Source organism: Cupressus sempervirens, chromosome 10 (genome assembly GCF_028749045.1).
Source record: "Cupressus sempervirens isolate cs-2001-9-10 chromosome 10, ASM2874904v1, whole genome shotgun sequence".
Classification (NCBI taxonomy): Eukaryota; Viridiplantae; Streptophyta; class Pinopsida; order Cupressales; family Cupressaceae; genus Cupressus; species Cupressus sempervirens.
The window spans coordinates 8,590,646-8,611,404 of NC_143127.1; the positions used below are offsets into that span (position 1 = coordinate 8,590,646).

A 20,759-nucleotide genomic window follows, 5' to 3' on the forward strand; every position below is an offset into this window, starting at 1 on the left:
TTTGCATACAGGTCAGTGAAGGACACAGAGAAGAAAAAACCAAGCTAGTGATATAAATGTTCCCTTACTATCTCAACTACTTTTCTTTTGGTGATCGATTTTTTGGAAGAATGTTCTGCATACCTTTTTGTTCCCATCTTCCAAAGTTTTTGTATCCATTCTTATTTTGACGTGTGTCCTCTTCTCATCTGTAGCTTGTTGCAATCCTATATATGGATTTCCAAGATGAAGAGTAGAGGTCGGTTGTCTATAGAATTTTCTCATGGTCATGTATTATTTTGCAGTCCGTCCATGTGTTCTGTAGTTATATGAATGATTTTAGTTGCATACTTGAATACAAAAAGAAGGTGAACATTTGGTACCTATGGTTTTGTCTCTGAGTTATACCATGAGTTTTCTGTTAGCAGTATAAAGATTTGAATAAAAAGGATTTTCCCTTAATTATCACTATCTTTGAGTTTTGTCTCCTTTCTCATATATCCATAATCTTGGAACTAAATGAACAAGTTTCATTCAGTTTAATGCAATTTACACAAGTTGTATATCTACTGTTGATTGCTGCTAATTTAAAGAATTAGGTAATTGCTTTTTGTGATGGATAAGGTTTAGGGTTTGTGAAAAGGATGAGAATCAGAATGAAACTTAGAGTTGATGTTGACAATTTTAATCACAAGTTGATTAAAAAGGTCCCAATTTGCTAATCTTTGACTCTATACATCCCATTTGATAAGACATTGGTCCATTTAAAAGTTGAAGAATACACTAATGATTCACTTAATTGCAGAACATTCACAACAACAAATCAATTTACCATTTGATGTGTCAAGAACCTAAGTGCTGGTCATCACTTATTTGCATCTACTTTTTGGTTGTAGTTAGCTACTGTGTTTAGAAAGTTTATCAACAAATTATAGAAGAATATTGATCATTTTTTCTATAGGGGATAGTCTTGCAGAAAAGAATATCAAGTTAATAAGATTACTTAGGTTTGCCCGCCTTGGCCCTGCAGAGCCTAAAGTGAAGTGTGTCTTGATGACTTTGTTAATGTTGGCCCAGAACTAAGATTTAGCCTTGTTGAATATAGTATTTAGCTCATCCTTAGGCTTGTCCCTCTCTTTGCTTCTTGGTATTAGGTTTAAATCTACTTGGTATGTTCTTTACAAGAAAGAACTCCAACACCAGAGATGGCCATGAAGCCTTAGATATTTGTAGAAAAAATAGGTCATGACCAGCATAAACCAGCCAGGTGAAAATGCAGGTAAGAATTGTGACCAAAAAAATTGGAAATTGTGTCAAATAGGGCTGAGAATTGTGTCAAAACAGGTGCAGGTTAGTGACGTAGCAAACCCTACACCAAGCGATGCAAAAAAATCGCGACCAGAGACTAAAAAACAGGAGCCGAAATGGAGGGAAATCATGCCAAGAAAGACCCTTGAAAAAAAACAGTGCTTAGAGTCTGCAAAAATTGCAATTAATACTGAAAAAATGGCCTCCGTTATAATGCTCAAAAAAATCCTAGATGGATTTAATAAAAGAACAAATTCCTACAAGTTTGAACACACCCAAGCAAAGGATATTGAAAATCTTGAGTTTGAATTTCATGAAGAAATTAAAGATTTTCATAACTATTTTGTAAAGCAACTTAGAAAATTTCAAGAATGAAATTATTATTTAAAAAAAATAGCTTTGATACCATATTATGGTAAAATAATGAATGTGTTATTAAACAAAGATTATAAATGATGTATGTATGTATGTATGTAGAAATAGGAATGTTTCTATAATGAATAGAGAGAGAAATAGAAACATTATGAAGAGAGAAAGAGGAAGTCTTCATATTGAACAGAGAGAATATGGAAAAATAGAAGAAGAGTGACCATTATAAATAAAAGTAAATCTACAAAAGAGAGAGAAACAAAAAATAGAGAGATTTAACTCTAATATTCGCTGCAAAATTAGAAATCTTTATGAAAGCCTAATATTTGACCAACACTAGTCCCAATAAAACTAAATCCTAAGGATAACTTTATTTTAATTAATTTAATTGACTTTGAGTGAAAAATAAATTAAATCTTTCTAATCACTTTTTTAATTAAAGCTTCTAGAAGATACAACCAAACCTTTTTCCTGCAGGATAAACATATTCCTTAGGATAAAAACCCTTGGGTAAGATGGCCGTGTAGACGAAAACCCATTCAGCCTATTGGGTGGATTCACTCTAGAATTCACATTTGTGCTAAAATTGCAATTAAAAATGGTGAAATTTGTGAAGATTTTTGATTAGCGTATGGGTTTTGCATGCTCTAGTAATTTAAAATCAGAAGTTTTTTTGCTCAAACTTGAAAGGTATGAGATTACCACTTCTCTTTGTGCAAAAGTTGATATATTTACCCTACTGTTTACAATAATAACATATACCTATATGAGAAGTTGATCGGGATTTCTTAGTTTGTTGCCTTATTTTTAAAAGATATGATCATGGTTTCTGTGATGTCCCCAATATTATTAAATAATAATTTTTTGTTATGTGGCCGAAAATCAATGTTTTTAATCTCTTGGGCCCACTCTTTATTTTTGTTTAGTACTTGTCGGCTTGTTGGCATTATTGTAATCCTTAGGGAAGCTTCCTCGAAGCCCTTTATAAGGCCTTCTTGTAGGTTGTTTTAGGCATGCGATTTGGATTATTTTCTTTCTATTGCGAATTCTAGATAGAGTTCTCTATTGTTCGCCTTTTTGGAAGTGAGAGATCTTCCCTACTTGGCTTTACTGGTTTCGGTGGGATTCAATCCTCACCCTATTTCGTCGCTTGTAATACTTTGCTCGGATTTGGCAAATCGGAGCACCATCTTTTGGAGAATATCGGTATTTAATATTTATTCATGTTTGGCATTGATTTGATGGATTTGTTGTTCTAATATTTGCATAAAAGTTTGTACTCTCTTTCCAAATTTCGTACAACTCCTCCATCCATCCACCATACTACCTCCTTCCATTTGTACTCCTTCCTCCATCCATTGTACTACTTCCCTCCATTCGTATTCCTCCCTTTACCCACCGTACAACCTCCCTCCATTTGTCGTTCGTACTACCTTCTTCCATCTACTGTACTACTATCCCTCTGTGCCCCTCCATCCGCCATACTACCTCCCTCAATTCGTACTTCTCCCTCCATCCATCATTCATACTACCTCCCTTCGTACCCCATACACTTCCATATTCCACATTTCATATTCCATACATTTTCATCCCCTCTGTACTTCATTTTTGATCTTCTACTACCAACCACCGTATGGGGGTCCTCTTCACTATACATACGCCACAATCCATATATCCCTCCGTACTCACAAAAAGTTTGATGTATGGTTCTGTCTCCAACGTACTCCTTGTCTGAACAAGGAACATTACAATTTCTGTCTCCTAGTCCCTTTATCTATGTCATTATTGTTGATCAATTTTGTGATGCTATGGGACAAAATGCAATTCTTAGTAAACTGCTTTACTTATTTTCTATCAATTTCTTTTCTAAATAATATCTATCCAAAAATTTCACACTTCTGTAAATTGTTTCTATGGTGGTTCTAGCTTTACTATTTCAAAATTGAATGTTACTTGTCGTTGATACCAAAACTTATATGAGGGTCGTATTGTAAACCATAATTTGGCAATTTGCCTATTATTGATAATAGGATATAATTCTACAGTTATATAAGGTAATGTAGACCCATTAGGCTAATCTCCTTCCCAATAGGAGTCAAACCCTTGCAAGCCTAGTTAAAGCCAATATTCTTCACAAGATGGGTGTAATCTCAATTACTTTTCTATCTCCTTGGTCAATGGACAAAGCTATTTAGGTTGCATGTTATGATCACATTTTTTCTTTTCAGTTGATATTTTATTATATTTAACCATGAATTGCCCATTATCACTCCCCTTTATCTATGTCATTATAGTTGATCAATTTTGTGATGCTATGGGACAAAATTCAATTTTGAGTAAACTGCTTTGCTTACATTCTATCAATTTCTTTTCTAAATAATATCTATAGAAAAATTTGACGCTTCAAATTCATTCTGTTATGGTTCTAGCTTCAGTATTTCAAGATCATGCATGTTATTTGTCATTGATACCAGAAATTATTTGAGGATAGTACTGAAATCATCTAGGCTAATCAACAAGTAAGGTTAATCATCTTCCCGATAAGATTCAAACCCTTGCAAACCTAGTAAAAGCCAATATTCTTCATGAGATGGGTGTAATCTTAATCACCTTTCTATCTCTCTTGTCAATAGACAAAACTATTTAGGTTGCATATTATGACCATGTTTTTTTTCTTTTCAGTTGATATTTCATTATATTTAACCGTGAATTTTATTTTGTTAAAAATTTCAATTATTGTCCTAATTAAAAACTGTTTTTTGCATATGATATGAATCTATTCAATTACAAGTTGTATTTGTTGATAACATGATTGCAATAATGGTTAATTAGATACATATTTGGCTGGCAGTGTTAAGTGATCGGGTCAAGCGTCTTGAATATGATATTAGGGGAAATTATGACGTGCAACAATACTCTTTAGCTGTGAGTATTTTACTTCTTCATTTAGCTGTTATTAATGATGGATAAAAAGATGTTTTAGTTTAATATTGGTACAAATGATGAGATGTTAATGATTTTTTTTTGTTTTTTTGGGTCTTAATTTATAGCCTTTAAATATTGGCTTGGCCCATTTTTAAGTTGCCATATGGTATTGCAGGAATATTTGTGCCGATTTAAAGGGATGATACTAACATGCAATGGACTAGGAATTGGAAACGTACCCTCTTGGTAAGCTGCTAACAATGCCTATGCTTTCTTCATCTCCTTTTCAAAAGCTGCTGAAAAATTGAAATAGTAAGGTTTTAGATGCTTTGAAGAAGTGTGGATGTGGACCATGATGTTAATAAGGATTGGACAGTTAAATAAAAGTGCTCCTTTTGTTATTTATTTATTTATAATGTTATCCAACTCCACAATTATATGGGACATAAATAAAAGTTTAGGGGCGCTCTCCAAAGATGTCCTAAAAAGTTAGGAGATGGAGATAGACTTCTGTAGTGTCCACTCAGCATACAAAATCCTTGTTTTGAACTTGTCATTCATCTCTGAAATGCACACTGGGGATCAAGAGATGCATCTTCTGGCCACACTGAATTTTGATATATTGTGAGGCCCTTCTATATACTCTTATTTTTGAGCACGTAGTGGTTCAAAGTTTGTGTTAACATGTTAGAGCTTCTGCCTTAAGAGGCCTGAACTTTCTTCTCGTCACATGGTGAAGGTAGTTATATGTAATCAAACTCCTTTCTACAGCTGAAAAAGATGTCATTTGGGATTAAGTTGCAAAAGAACCCATATGGCAATGAACAAGAACTTAGGAGTATTTAAAGTTTAAACTATATAAGAACCCCATCTTGTAGATTTTCTTCCTTTTATCCATTCTTTATAAAAGTACAACTGCTTTATTTTTTTTTGAAAGGTAATATTTGTATTATATTGATAAAAAGAGATACATTGTTATAGTATGGCTAAAAGCCTTTCAGCCTATACTACCCTTTCCCTACCCATTCATATAGACAACAAAATTTCAGAGTATGAACACTTTGACGAAGACAAAACCACCCAGCCCAAAACTAAACCGATCAAAACAAACAAAACAGAGCCACCACCATCTTTGCTATCTACTTCTCCTTGAACCATTGCGCTGCTTCATCACGAGTGAAAGTTGGAGTTGAGTGGTCATCCATCACCGAATTCCCCTGTCTCCCTCGGTGGCGCTTTTCACTGCCCTCCCCTTCTTCGACTAGCAACGAGGCATCAACCCAGACTCCTTGTGATGTGGACGCACCCTCCTTAAGGTGGAATTTCTTAGCAATTTGGTGGTGAATTTGTTGTCCAGGAGCGAGCATGCTCTTCTTCGGCGTGGCCTTCATAAAGCCTCGTTCATGCTCCTTCGACGCCCAAATGTGCTCAGTCAGAAACACCACTATCCTTCTACACCCTTGTTCTGCTTTGGGGATATGAACACCTTGCGGATTTGAAGATAGCCAAACCACTAGTGGTTGAATAGAAGAGTCCCCTCCACCAATTAGCCTCCAAGGCTTAGTACCCATCTTAATTCCAACACCCATAACAACTCTCTCAATTGTGTTCTCCAACCCCCAGAAGACATTGCCTTTCCACACATGCAGCCACAACCCGACGAACCTCTTCTTTCGATTCCCTCACCATCAACGCGAGCGCAACAAACAATGACACCATATCCAGATTTGATCTCCTCTTCTAGAATGCGTCTAGATATTCTGGCCCTAGCATTTGCTGTATGCCCTTCAGAAAGGCTAGGTCGTCAAAAACAAAAATATGCTTAAGATATCGTGTGGAAATTTGGCCTTTGCAGGTCTATATCTGAGAATCCGAGCCGAGAGCGAAGTTTTCCTCCATATCCGTCTTAGTGAAAACCAAATGAACTTGACCTACCTTCAACTTGAATATATTTGCCTTGGAACTCTCTGGAACGAAGTACCAAAGTAGACCAACACTCCATTTGACATGTGCGAGGGATACATTGGTAGATTGGAAATCTCTACTTACCGTGGAATGATTTAATGTCATCGGAAGTTGGACTCATGATGCCTTTCCCTTAAAACCTCCAGTTTTAATTATCATGAGTGAATTATTTTGTCTAATGGCCGAACAATAGTGCTCTCTTTATTCAAATTCAAAGTGACAAAAGTCCTCAAAGATTTCATATTGTGAACCCAATGCTGAATTGGCACCTAAATTGGCTAGCAAATCCGCTACTCTTTCGCTTCCCGAAATGAATGTGAAACCTTAAAATCGTTGAAATCCAGAAGCAATTATTTGATTTTCTATATACTTTGATCTAGGTGCCATGCCTCCATCTTTCCTCGCTTAATTCCATTTATGATGATCTTCGAGTCACCTTCCATATGTATTCATTTACAACCAATTTTTGCTCCTAAGCCTAGAACCTCCCTGGCTGCAGAACATTCTGCAGTATTATTTGTTCCATCTTGCAGGCGTTTGCAAAACGCGAGTACATTGCTCTTATGGTCTCTTGCCACGCACCCACACCCTGAAAGACCTGGGTTTCTCCTGGCCGCCCCTTCAAAGTTAATTTTAATCCAACCATCCTCTGGAGGTGTCCATAACGCCTTTGCCCTCTTCGAAGTTGGATTAACCCCAACAAGCCCATGAACAGGTCTACTATACAACTGCTTTATTATGAAAAATAAAATACATTTCATTCAGATTCAGAATATATAATGCTGTGTCTGTTTAACCCTTATTGGAGTGTATCAGATCCTGATTATACAGTAGTAATATATACCAACAATGGCCTTTACAGAAATTCAGCTTTTTCTGGAAAGTTGAAGCTAGTGGATGACCCGCATATATAAAACCTGGAGTAATAAGTGGTTTGAGTCTCTGACAATAACACCATTCTGATTTAAATTTTTTTGATATAGAGTGATTGAAGGTGGGTCAGTGATCTTAGAGAAAGGCAACTAAAGTACCAGTAAACAAAATCTATTTAATATAATAATCTCAAATATGTATTACCCTACTAGTGGGTTGTGGGACAAACCTACAATATGATGGAAGACTTCTTCAGGGCCTGTGCTTTCCAAGATTTTATAACCTCCATCTGATCCTACATTTCTTTACCTTGATAGAAAAACTTTGATGGCGTTCAGTGCAGGTTTTCTTCTTTATTTTACTGCAGTGTTTGGCTGAAGTATGAAGGTTTTTGCTTTTGGTTGGTTTTCTTTGTACCTTTGTTGGGTTGGCCTTACATTTTTGTTTTGATTGAGAGGAGCCTACAAATGATATGAATAGTACCTGGCTATGGGTTGGGGGGATGGGTTGATAAATTACCAATTTTTCCTTTCGCTGGCTAATGGTGATATCTTCAATTTGATAGATTTTCATTTACCCAAGGCTGGATAAGGTCTTTTTATTTGTTCCTGGCTGCTTTGTATATATTACATTTCATTGATCTCACTATGATGATTCCTATGAGGATTGTAAAGTGCTAATTTGTTTGGTGCGTCTAGTTGTTGGCTTGCCTTTTCTTGTGTTCCTTCTGTTCAAATTTGTCCTCTTTGAGTTTCTGTTGGAGTTGGGTGCTATACCCATGGCTACCCCACTTTACTATTGAAAGAAAACGTGGTATTCCAAAACACATCCTGAACTAATATTAGAGGCGAATCTCGTGCATGTTTTGGATCTTTACAAATACAGAAAGGAGAAACACATAAAAAAATAACCAAAAAACATACCACGCTAGAGGCATACATGGGGAAGATCCTTTGGGAAGAAGCCCAGACTCCAAAGCAGACAAATGTATTATTTAATAATCTAAACATGGCTACAAAATAGTCGTAGAGAAAGTCTCTACAAGAGATTTGGACTGATTCTGTTAGCACAATAGTACCCAGAAATACACTATCAATATCTCCATCTCAAACACCCTTAATTAGAAGTAGTACACGAACTATCAAATGATCATTACAAAACCATGAGCTAAAAGCATGCAAAAAATGACAATCAAATGCGTAGTTAGGAAACCGATGCCAAAATTTGACATAAATTCACATGCTAAAAATAGCCTATTTTTTTAACCTATACAAGAATGCTATAATCCTCTCGCGAACTTGGGTGTTCCATTTTAACTTCATTATATTTATTCAAAGATGCCTTGTTATGTTTTGTGACAAGTATCATAGGTTGGTCAAGAAAGTGTAGCTCCCTTTCTTAACTTTTTTCTACATTTGATATGTTTTTATATTTCCAGTGCAAGGGGTTCACCTTCTGAATGCCATAACTTTGACATGCGAGATTCTTGGGCCTCTTTAATTTAACTTTGGAGCTCAAGAAGTTCTATGCAATAGATGTTCTGGTAAGTGATGCCAAACAACTTGAAACTTTTTGTCGAACAACTTGAAACTTTTTGTTTTTCTAAAACAAAGTCCACAGCCCAAAAATTGAGTTTTTTTATGCTTATAATTTTATATACTCAACATTGTGAGCAAGGATGAATCTTCTTTCTTGTTGACTGCCTTTTTTAATTGTTATTTCATCCCTGCACTGCTGGTTTAGTTTGCCCTTTTCTAGTAAATTCGAAAAATGAGATAAGATAAATTATCTTCAGTGGCTTATACTCCATAAATGAGTCCACAGCCCAAAAATTGAGTTTTTTTATGCTTATAATTTTATATACTCAACATTGTGAGCAAGGATGAATCTTCTTTCTTGTTGACTGCCTTTTTTAATTGTTATTTCATCCCTGCACTGCTGGTTTAGTTTGCCCTTTTCTAGTAAATTCGAAAAATGAGATAAGATAAATTATCTTCAGTGGCTTATACTACATAAATGAAGGAGCAGTATTGTGTAAAATTAGAAATGCACAAGTGGATCTACCTTATTTAATGGTGCAACAGCAATCATAAAAGGCAATGCAACAGACTCATTAAGAGCTGCAACAGCCACAACAACTTCAACTTCAACAACAATCCTATTTTAACACCTACCCCTAACCACATTTATTACATTATTATGCTAATATGTACATGCATTAATATTCTTGATCTATGGTGGCGTCAACATGATCAAGATGCTTATGTTCATGGTAGATCCAATATAAGAAATAAATATTGTCATGGTCTTTTGGTTATTCCCCTTCTTTCCTTCTATGTTGAACAGTATTTTTTTGATAACGAGTTATAATTAATATTTGACACTGATTTTGGTGTGGTTTAGAAATCCTGGTTGTTTTGTCAAGTCAGATGTTATGATTTATTGTCCAATATTATAGTAAAATAATATGCTATCAGAGCAGGTTGATGAAATTTCATAAAATTTGGCAGATTTTTTTGGAAAATTCAAGCCTCTTTTGATCTGGAATTTTTTCTAGAAATTGGTATTTTATCAAACTTTTTTAGTTCGTCTTCGAAGATTTTTTCTGGAAATCGCAAGCCCGGTTAAGGGTTTTGATCTCATGATTTCTTGGTTGCAGCAAAAGTTTCTATTTTCTGACGGTTGCATGTACTTGCATGTGCTGGTTTACCATGCGAAGTCTAAACCGAAGTCTTGTGTTTTGCCGTGTCATGTCCCCAAAATATGACAATATAGATAAATGGATATATGAGGTAAAATACTTATAACAATCATTTTAATGAATATATAAAGCTATATCTAATAATAATTATATATAAATCATATTATAAGTTGATTGTCAATAAATATAATTATACCAATATATCATATAAAGAATAAAGAATAATATATTAGCAATATAATGATAATATCTAATAAACAATATAATAAGGTCGATAATTTATAATAATAAGTAAAGATAGAATATATAGTAAATAATAATCGAGATTACCATTACTATACATATATTAATAATATTTAAATCTTAGTAAAAGAAAAATATATAAATATAGTAAATAGACTTAATTGATAATAAGTATAGTGTCAAAGATAATAATTAAATCATGAGGAGTCATGACTCGTGTTATAAGTATCAGAAGTAGATTGCATGCCGGGGATATGGGAGGAAAATAAGAGAATATCAAAAGAATGTTGATGAACTTCATACATTTATTAAGGTGGATGAGAAAAAAACATATAAAAATAGAAAGATCTAATGAGCATAACATACATCTATTAATGATAAATCATGACAAAATACATATTCAAATGAGAAATTGAATAGAGATTGTCCAAAGACATTACATCAGAGAGTCTTCTGAGGATTTATTCGTCTCCAACATTCAGGGATTTGTGGACTTGGCCTTCATTCGATATCTTTTGGATTCCATTTGCCATACTTACCATGTATAGTAAGTCAGGAGTAATAGAGATAGACCCTTTCTATTTTTAGAAAGTGTATTTGGTCACATGAGGAATTATGAGGAGAGATTGCTATTTCAGACGGCATGGCAATCAGACAAGTATTTCAAGAGATATTAAAGTTCAAGTAACTTAAGTGATTTATTTAAATATTTTAATGTTATTATAAAGTTATAAAGTCACTTTATGACTAAATGACTTAAGTGACTAAAAGATGAAATAGTCTTTTATCCCACATTGCTAAGTTGTTCGTACCACTCCTCATTTCGAAGTTATAAAGGAAGGCATTTGCATTTGGATTGTTACCACGAATATTTGTTATTCAAATCCTAATCGGTTGCTTGAATGTGACTGGATATTTCCTAAGGATGGAACCCCTTAAGGAAAAAGGTGAGGCTGGACACAAACCTGGCACTCACATTGTACTTTCAGAACTAAGGATTGGAATGATACGTTGAGCACAGGTGATTTTAGCTCCAGGACAGAAAGGTAATTAAAGTTTGTATTGCCTAATACCACACACAGGGTATTATCTGGAAAGTTGGAGTTGGACAGCAAGGAGAGTGGCCAGTCATCCCACGGCAGAAGAGTAGTTCCCCACGTAAGTACCATTTTCAAGTCCAGTTAGATTATAACAGTGTGGTCTAACATCATACTACAGAATTGAAAGAATTGTACGACAGTCTGGTTATCTTCATAGTAGCTCCCACACATGAGCATCTCACCCAGAGGTAGCAGGTCGGGGGTGATAACAGAAATAAATTACAGAGATTGGAGGGGCTGTAGGGACGATTGTATACTTGACAGTGATTTAGAAACAGCAACTTGGCATTGAGAAACACCAACACCATTACGTCTGATCATAATCAATATACCCCAGCCACAGTGAATCTTGAAGAGAGAACGGAGGTGAATAAGTGCAGTTGGGTTTTAGTATGTTACAGACAGCAGTCGGCATTTAAGATCAGAAATAAGGATGTGGGCACTGGGAGGATATTCAGAGCACAATCGGACCTCCAGTTTGGTACTCACAGTAATGATGGGTCTGTATGATACTTATCCAATCCGCATTAAAATCACTGTATGTTCCTTTTTATATGAAGTTTGAAATCTGTCATCAGTAAAGTGTGCAACAGCTATTGGTTTGTTAGCATGATTATAATTCATTGTTGCAATATTGTGTTTTGGACCACCATCTAGGGACTTGTTGAAAGAACATGATTTAATAGTTCAATATAACTATTTCTTAGCTTTTCTGTTAGCAATCAGTACAATGGTATGTCAGCAATAATTTTGCTTAAGGACTTGTTTATATAACAATTGTTTGATGAAATACTTGTTAGTCTAAGCTCAATATTTCTGATCCAATCCAGCAGAGATTATTACAGTGGTCGCAGAGCTTAATACCAAGGTTACATTCCAACTGTTTGACAAAATATCCCAAGTCAAGATTTAATTCATTTTGATCATATTAAGACCAGATTACTACAGTGATATCAAAGCTGGTCTTCCTGCCAGCCTGTGGATTTATAACAGAGGCAAATTTTTATAAGGGTTTATCAGAAATAGTTTAAGTTGAGAGATAGTGGTATCGTGAATTTTGCTATCATCACAGAGGTAATAAAAGCCAAGAGCTACTAGTGCTATGAAATGGAGCATTGTTTAGTGGTAGGTACAGGAAAGAGGAAGTGAAACACGTACAAGACACTCAAATGGCTCGTAAGGAGAATGAACAAGGATGGGAAGTGAGGGTAACCTTGAGGGCTATTAGAGATGGGCAGAACAATATAGTCATTGCACTTCAACAGCTCACAGGTGCTATGCAGCAGTTAGCTCTGCTACATAGGGCAGCCTTGAGTCATCACAGGGGAGGTGGTAGTGTGGTAGGATCACCCCGAGCTGCTAGGGCCCCCACACAGAACATTGATAGGTCTTTGATGCCCGTTTCTAATGCAGAGGAAGAGGTAGCACCACACGCGGCACCAAACTTACTACTAGATAACGTTATGGCAATGTACAATGAATGAGAATTATTCCCTAATCCGGTTAAGCAGAATTTGTCCTTTATTCAATACTTAAATAAAAAAATGGAGAGCTTGTCAGATCCAGAGACAGTTGAGAGGACAACGAGGTATACGATTATTGCTTTTAGAAGGCCGACATTGAGATTGCAGGAAGGAAAATTGAGTTTTCCCCTACACTTGCTAGTCCTATCTACCATGTTGATGATGGACCCAATTCACAGAGATCAGTAGATGTGTCAGTACCCTTGGTGGATAGTGGCACTAAGCTTCAACACGTTGAGGCCCCTAGATTTGTTGCAGTGAGTGCTGAGACAGTTGATGCAATTGTTACTACTGATACTTCAGGCTCCTTGAGGAGGGAATTGTTATTGGACATTTGTATGGGAGTTGTCATAGTGTTGGTCCAATGCAGGAGGCAGTTGCTTCCTTAGGTGGGACCAAGGCAGGTATGGAGTCACCCAGCTGTGATGTCAATGATTTGGGTGTTACAACAGAGACTGTAGATGTGGGTTCATGCTCTAGCGTTATTGATTCAAAGCTTGGCATAGAGTCATGTGTGCAGACCTTTGGTGATTTGTTGGAGATGTTATGATTTACACCGGGTATGATACCCCTTGTCAGATATTGGGTGATGACTCTTATGAGATTTTGGATGAGTCCTGGGAGCAATGTTTACAGGATCTTACAATTGAGGTGGAAGCTGAGACATGTGGGGAGATTGAGATTGCAAGGGCTTCTACTCCTTCGGAGGAGTTGTTTGAGATACATAGTAGTTGTATCTCGGATGCAGAGTTGTGCAAGGACGATAGCACATGTATGAGTGATCTTGTGGTGGACAGTTCGGATTCAGTTTCCTATCACAATGTAGTTAGTGAGACATAGAGCTTGCATAGGAGTCAGGGATTACAAAGGCATCATGTGACTTATCAGCTGAAGGTGAGTGATAGTGACATTTATTCATCTCTTGATCATTATAATGTTATTCGGCATATGCTAGCTACATATGGTTGGGGTGCCCCAGTGTCAAATGAGCATGGTGATATTAGTTTTTCTGTAGCAGAGGTTCATTCGCTTCGAGAGGCTATTAGGATCTTGAAGCATAGCTACTCTGAGTTGGTGACAGAGATTACCTTCTGGAGTGGGGTAGCACCTGCTACGAGGCATTGTTAGGGAAAGAGTAGGAGGTGGTTGAGCTCACCCAGGAGCTTGACGTGACGATGGACTCTCTCCAGTATACTCAGTTGGCTCTTCAGGAGTCATAATCATAGTTGGGTGAGGTTATTGTGGAGTTAGAATGGGTATAGTCAACACCAGCCCCAACCCCTGTTCAGTTACATATTGTGGTTGGTGGTGAGTTTGCTTCTACGGTTGAGGATGCGGGACATGATGATGTGGCAAACACATTCATCCAAGATATGAGTGTAGTATGTACAGAGGAGGTGAGAGCATCAGTGGAGACGGGCTTTCATGGTGATTTGCTTCCTTCTCTTGGAAGTGAATCTATTTCTTTTTTTCATATAGCGGGTAGCACTGGACAATTGATATTGTCACATTTTCAGAGAGATTAGTTGTGGATTGCGGGGGAGCAAATTGATGCTTCCACATATAATTTCTATTGTACTGAGTCATTCATGGAGTATTTGCTCGAGAGCTTGGATCTGCGGGAGGTTTCATTCAGTATATCTGAGGGTGCTCTCATTCGGGGCTCTCGTGCTATTCGACGATTGGTAAGGAAGATTGTAGAGACTTTGGCTACGATGCTTCCCAATAGGGATTTTGTGGTTGGGCTTGTGAGAGGGTTGCCCAGGATCTTGCCCGATCAACAGTTCAGAGTCAGAGGTTGGAGTCATTTTCTGATTTCCAGTTTGATGACAATGAGCCCTTGACAGAGATTGAGAGTTTTTATTGGCATTACACTGTGGGGAGTGCTCATCACTTTTCTTTTGATCCACAAGTGGAGGACTTGGTTTTCAGTGTTATGGATGGTGACAAAAGGTTTGGTATTCATTACACCCGCAGAGAGCGTACTTCTCTGCTAATGGTTGGAGATTTTGAGATACAGGGTTTTGTGCAATAGTTGGATGTGCTAGTGAATGAGATGAATCAAAATCACAAATGGATGACCCAACTGATTTTGAATCCGAGGTTTGAGTAGAGCATGATACTGCTTTTTCGAAGAGCGAAATGTGATGATACAATTACGGCTTTAGATTTGCGGGACATTTCTTATGAGACACTGCATGAGTTGGGCACAATTGAGGTGGAATGTGATGAGGATTTATGTTAGGTTAAGTCAGATGATGCAGTTGTTGGCATGAGTTACCCGAATCATGTGTTTGATGGCGATGCAATGATAGTGGGAGTAAGAGCATGTGAGGATACTATCATATCAACAGCCGCTTCTGTGTCGATTGAGCCATCCAATGAGGAGTTTTGTAGTATGCAAGCGGTTGTATATGTGTGCTTTGATGGTAGCACACTTGTTATTATTGATGAGGTGAGCGATGTTGTGATAGAGTGATGTTATGCTATCGATCAACAAATTGTTGATGTTCACTTCATGAATAGTCCTCCATTTGACATGGATGCAACATTGTCTTATGAAAATCCGTTGTTTATGGTTGATGTTGATCACTCACCTGCGTGGAGTTGGGCTCAGTCTTCATCATATGTAAAGATTCAGTTTTGTGTTGCGGCAGTTAGTAACGTTCTTGTGTCCATAGATTTTGACGTGGCTACACCTATGGTTGATACAATTGGCTTGAGTACATATGGTTCTCCTGTAGCTATGTCTCTTCAAGGGATTGTTGATTTGAATTCAGTCCAATTTATATTATATGGGTGAGAAGTAGGATGAAGATATTTCTTGTGGGGTATTCTTCTGGTGATATTCTGACTCTTACATCATTAGCACAAGTTTTGAGTGCTATACTGCAGGTTATGTTGTTGGTCCTGATGATGCTAGTGGTATCCAATTGGTTCAATGTTAACAGGGGTGTCATATACTACTACATTTGGGATCTAGGTGGAGGTTGGAGTTAACTGTAATTGTTGGATTGTTCAAGGGCAAGCAATCTCGAGAAGGGAGGACTGTAATGTCCCCATTTGTTGCCAGCATTAGAATTTCAGGGATTATCCTAATATTGGATCCTTGTAGGCTAATAAGGATGGTTAGAGGGTCTTCTGAGGATTGATTCGTCTCCAACATTCAGGGGTTTATGGATTTGGCCTTCGTTCGATATCTTTTGGACTCCATTTGCCATACTTACTATGCATAGTAAGTCAGGAGTAATAGAGATGGACCCTTTCTACTTATAGAAAGTGTATTTGGTCCGTGCCCTCCAAAAGGACATGATTCAAATGATGAAAGAGTTCAAGAACATGCACAAGGAGACTAAGGGCAATGAGCTATGGTGCACGAAGTGCAAGAAAGAAGGCCATATGAAGGGATCTTGACCTAAAGATCGATTTTGTGAGATTTGCTAGATCATGGGACATTCGATAAAGGAATGCCCTTTCAACCTGAAAACAAGAGCAACGTAGCAATTGTTCCTTACGCAGGAGGCGTTTGCATAGGAGGAAGTAGAAACACCAGTACATAGGGTGCCACGTCAGGAGGATACAAAAATAATCGGCGCGGTCAAAACAACAACAACAATAATGGCGGGAGGAGTCAAATTCAGTACGATGCGAACGATCAGCCAATAGTTCAATGCCGTGCATGCAATTTGTGGGGCCACTTCGCTCGAGAGTGTACAACGGCGAACAAACCGAAATTGTTATGCAGATGGTGCGGACCTGGCGATCATGAAGATGCTAAGTGCTCGAAGTCGGGAGTAAATCTGATCACCGTCGGGATAGATGAAGAAGTGGTTCTGGCAATCACACGGAAGCAAGCGAAAGTGTACCTAGATCCGGCAGAAGAAAAGAAAAGACTGGAAGAAGCACGGGTAGAGATCCAAAAAGTAGCATAGATAGAAAAGGCACACTTGAAGGACACGACTGGTACCTCCGCATGGAACTGCGCAGAATGGAACATCGTACGACAAATATTACAAATCGAGGTACTCGTCAGGATAAATGATCTATTGCTCACTATGCCTCAACTTCGTACGACACTCACGAATATAGCTCCGATTGCTAAGCAACCGACAGAGCAAAGAAGGGAGAAAGAAAGTGGCGCAAGTGCAAAAGATCCGATGCTGTTAGCCCTCTCATCTGGATGCCATCCGATGAGTCGTCGAAATGAGAATTCTCGAGATTGTATTGATGGAAACGATTGTGGACAGAGGGTCTGGTGTCAATGTGCTACCAGAGGACACTTGGAAAAGGTTGGGGCAGGCGACATTGTGGCCACCTACATTCCAACTGCTAACGGCCGATCAACATGGAATCAAGCCATTGGGAGTCCTGACAGCACAACCAGTCACGATTGGAACACAACCGTTCCTGTTAGACTTCGTCGTGATCCCATTGAAGCGGAAAGGATATGATGCCATTTTGGGCCAGGGGTGGCTGATACAAGCCAAGGCGAAACACGATTGGAAGAAAAATACTTTATCACTTGAAAGCAAAGGGCGGAAATACGCCATTGATCTACACACTCAAATGGTCGGCGAAGAAGCCCTGTCATTAGATTCCGAAGAAGAAGAGGATGAAGCAGACAGCGTATGGAACCAGATCAGGAGGGAGTCCTGTGGTTGGAAGGAGTATTGATAGACGACGATCTGGATTCAATGAATGGTCTCTTCCACTGGCAGATGGAGGACTATGAGCTGTTCCATAGCTGCAATGTATTGACAATTGAGGAAGGGCGCAACGCAGATGAATTTCCAAAAGAATTCACCAAGATAACGGAAGGAGATGCGCCAATGGATGTGACACCCGCCCATACATTCAGTAAAGAGGAATCCATCAAATATAATGAAGCCAAACCACGAAACATATTGGTGGGAGATAACTAGGACCCAGTATTGAAGGGAGCGACATTCAAGATTTTTTTGGAAAATAAGGATGTGTTTGCATGGACATACAAGGACCTAAAAGGAGCACCCCCGAAGTTGTGTGTGCACCGCATTCCGTTGATCGAAGGAGCAGTACATGTACTAAAGTGGCCCTATAGGATGAACAAGAACTACGCGGCACGGGTTACAGAGGAAATCAATCGGATGTTAGAGGCCGACATTATTTTCAAGCTGTAGACCAATGAATGGGTGTCGCCGATAGTAATCTCACTAAAGGAGGACTCCTCCAAGATCTGGATATGCATCAATTTTAGATGCTTGAATGTAGTCACCATCAAGGATCCGTTTCCGATTCCATTCACGAACAACATCCTGGAGGGGGTAGCGGGACACAAGATCTGCTCGTTCATGGATGGATTTTTCGGATACAATTAGATTTCAATCGCAGAGGACAAACTGAAGACGACATTTGTCGTAGGAGTATACGCATATAATTGAATGCTGTTCGGCCTATGCAATGCGCCTGCAACATTCCAACAGATCATACTGCACATCTTTGACAAGATGTTCGTCGGAAACTTCAAGGCATTTTTGGATGATTGGTTGGTATTCAGTGCCGAGGACAAACATCTGGCAGCACTGGGCGAATGTATGGAGAGATGCAGAGGCGCACGCCTAGCCTTGAACCCGAAGAAGTGCAGGTTTATGGTTCCGTAGGGAAGGTTGCTCGGACACATAGTCTGTAAGGAGGGATTGAAGATAGATCGAGATAAGGTGAGAGTCATACTGGAGATGCAGTCGTCCACCAATGTAACGGAGGTAAAATCTTTTCTCGGACATATAGGCTATTACAGAAAGTTCATCAAAATTTTTGCTAAGGTAGCATACCCGTTGGACAGGTTAACGTGCAAAGGAGAATCGTTCAGATGGGAAAGGGAATAGGATGAAGCATTTGAAGGACTCAAGTACGACTGGCTATGGCACCCATTTTGGCGTATCCGGATTGGAGCAAAGAGTTTCATGTACATGTCAATGCATCCAACTATGCAATTGGAGCAACCCTGGCGCACATAGGTAGCCATGGGTTGGATCACCCAATCTACTTTGCCAGCCGACTGTTATCAAAAGCAGAGCAAAACTACAGTACGACAGAACGGGAAGCATTGGGAATGGTTTACGTTGTATATAAATTCCGTCATTACTTGTTTGCCACTCCGTTCGTGTTCTATGTGGACCATCAGGCTTTGCTATATATGATCAATAAACCTATCATTCAGGGAAGAATCAGTCGATGGTTACTTCTGTTGTAGGAGTTTACCTTCAAGATCATTGTACGACTGGGGAAGAAACATGTCAGTGCATATCATCTGTCGAGAATTAAAACAAGGGAACCGGCGAATGGAGTGAATGACGACTTTCCTGATGTGCAGTTGTTTCAGATCGCAGTACTATCGGAATGGTTAAAAAGCATTGGAGAGTACCTTTCGACAGGCCAGTTCCCAAGTGAAATGCCACCAAATGAAAGGCGTAAGTTGATAATCAGGAGCCGTACCTTTCAGTTGATCAACGGATTACTCTACAAAATGGGGCCGGATCACATTCTACGACGGTGTGTGTTAGAAGAAGAAATACCACGGGTGTTAAAAGAAGCACATGAGGGCCCAGCAGGAGGACACATGGGACCTGATACCACGGCTTGGAAGGTATTGCTGGTAGGACTGTGGTGGCCAACAATGTACAATGACGCACAGGAATGGGTCGTCGGGTGTGACGCCAACGGGCCGGGAAGCCGCTCAAGAGCGACTTCATGCCACTGTACTCGTCCCACGCCCAAGAACTTTTTGAAAGATGGGGGCTGGATTTCATCGGACCTCTGAAGGTGAGCAGAATTAGGAGGTGCCGATATATCGTCGTAGTGACAGAGTACCTGACCAAATGGGTGGAGGCATGCGCACTATTAGATAACTCGGCGGTAAGCACAACAAAATTTATTTATGAGCAAATTATTACCAGGTACGGTATTCCGTTGCAGTTAACAAGTGATAGAGGTGGACATTTTGTAAACCATGTTATTCGATTGCTCACCATGGAGTTCAAGATTTATCATTCATTATCGAGCCCATACTACCCAAGAGTAAATGGACAGGCCGAGGCTATCAACAAAATCCTGGTGTCCATTATATACAAATCTTGTGCTGTCGAAGGTGAGGATTGGGAAGAAAAATTACCCTCTGCTCTTTCGGCTTGCACACACCATTTCAGTTGATGTTCGGATAGGAGGCAGTGGTACCCACGGAATTCATGATACCAAGCTTCAGGATAGCACTGGAAAACAAGGTAGGCGACATGGAAAGCCTAAGGGAGCGGTTATATAAATTGAACAAGTTCGAGGAGAAGCGATTGTTAGCGCAGTGGGCAACAGAGGTAACACAGAACAGGCGTAAGGCGTGGCACGATAAACACCTAAAACTGAATAGGTTCCAACCAGGTTAGTGGGTGTTGAAGTATGACGAAAGGAATGAAGTTAAACCAGGAAAATTCAAAGTCAGATGGGTCAGGCCATACCAGATTCGGGAGGTAGGGGACAATGGAGCAATAAAATTGTGGACTTTGGATGGACAAGAAATGCCTCAGGCAGTGAACGGCTCGAAGTTGAAGATATACCATGGTCGGAAGACGCCCTCGTCGCAGAATGAAGTTCGAACGACTCCTTTGTCATTGCAAGATGGTGAAGTTCGGGTGGAAAATTAAGTCTATAGTATATCTTTAAAAAAAGAAGAAAAAAGTCACAAAGTCACCGTACGACTTTTTAAGGCGGACATCGTACGACTTTTAAAGGATGTCACCGTAC

General features: G+C 38.7%; 1 protein-coding gene across 2 annotated transcripts in view; it reads left to right on the forward strand.

Annotated features, from left to right (window-relative positions):
* LOC149532296 (uncharacterized) overlaps positions 1–20,759 on the forward strand; it is a 176,678-nt gene that overhangs the window by 25,666 nt on the left and 130,253 nt on the right. For both annotated transcript variants that reach the window (XR_016356975.1, XM_089804452.1), the window contains exons 4-5: positions 4,508–4,581; positions 4,757–4,827. Coding sequence is in view for 1 of the 2 variants with exons in the window: in XM_089804452.1 (XP_089660578.1) it covers positions 4,508–4,581; positions 4,757–4,827 (145 nt within the window). In the remaining variant the exon portion in view is untranslated. The remainder of the gene's footprint in view (positions 1–4,507; positions 4,582–4,756; positions 4,828–20,759) is intronic.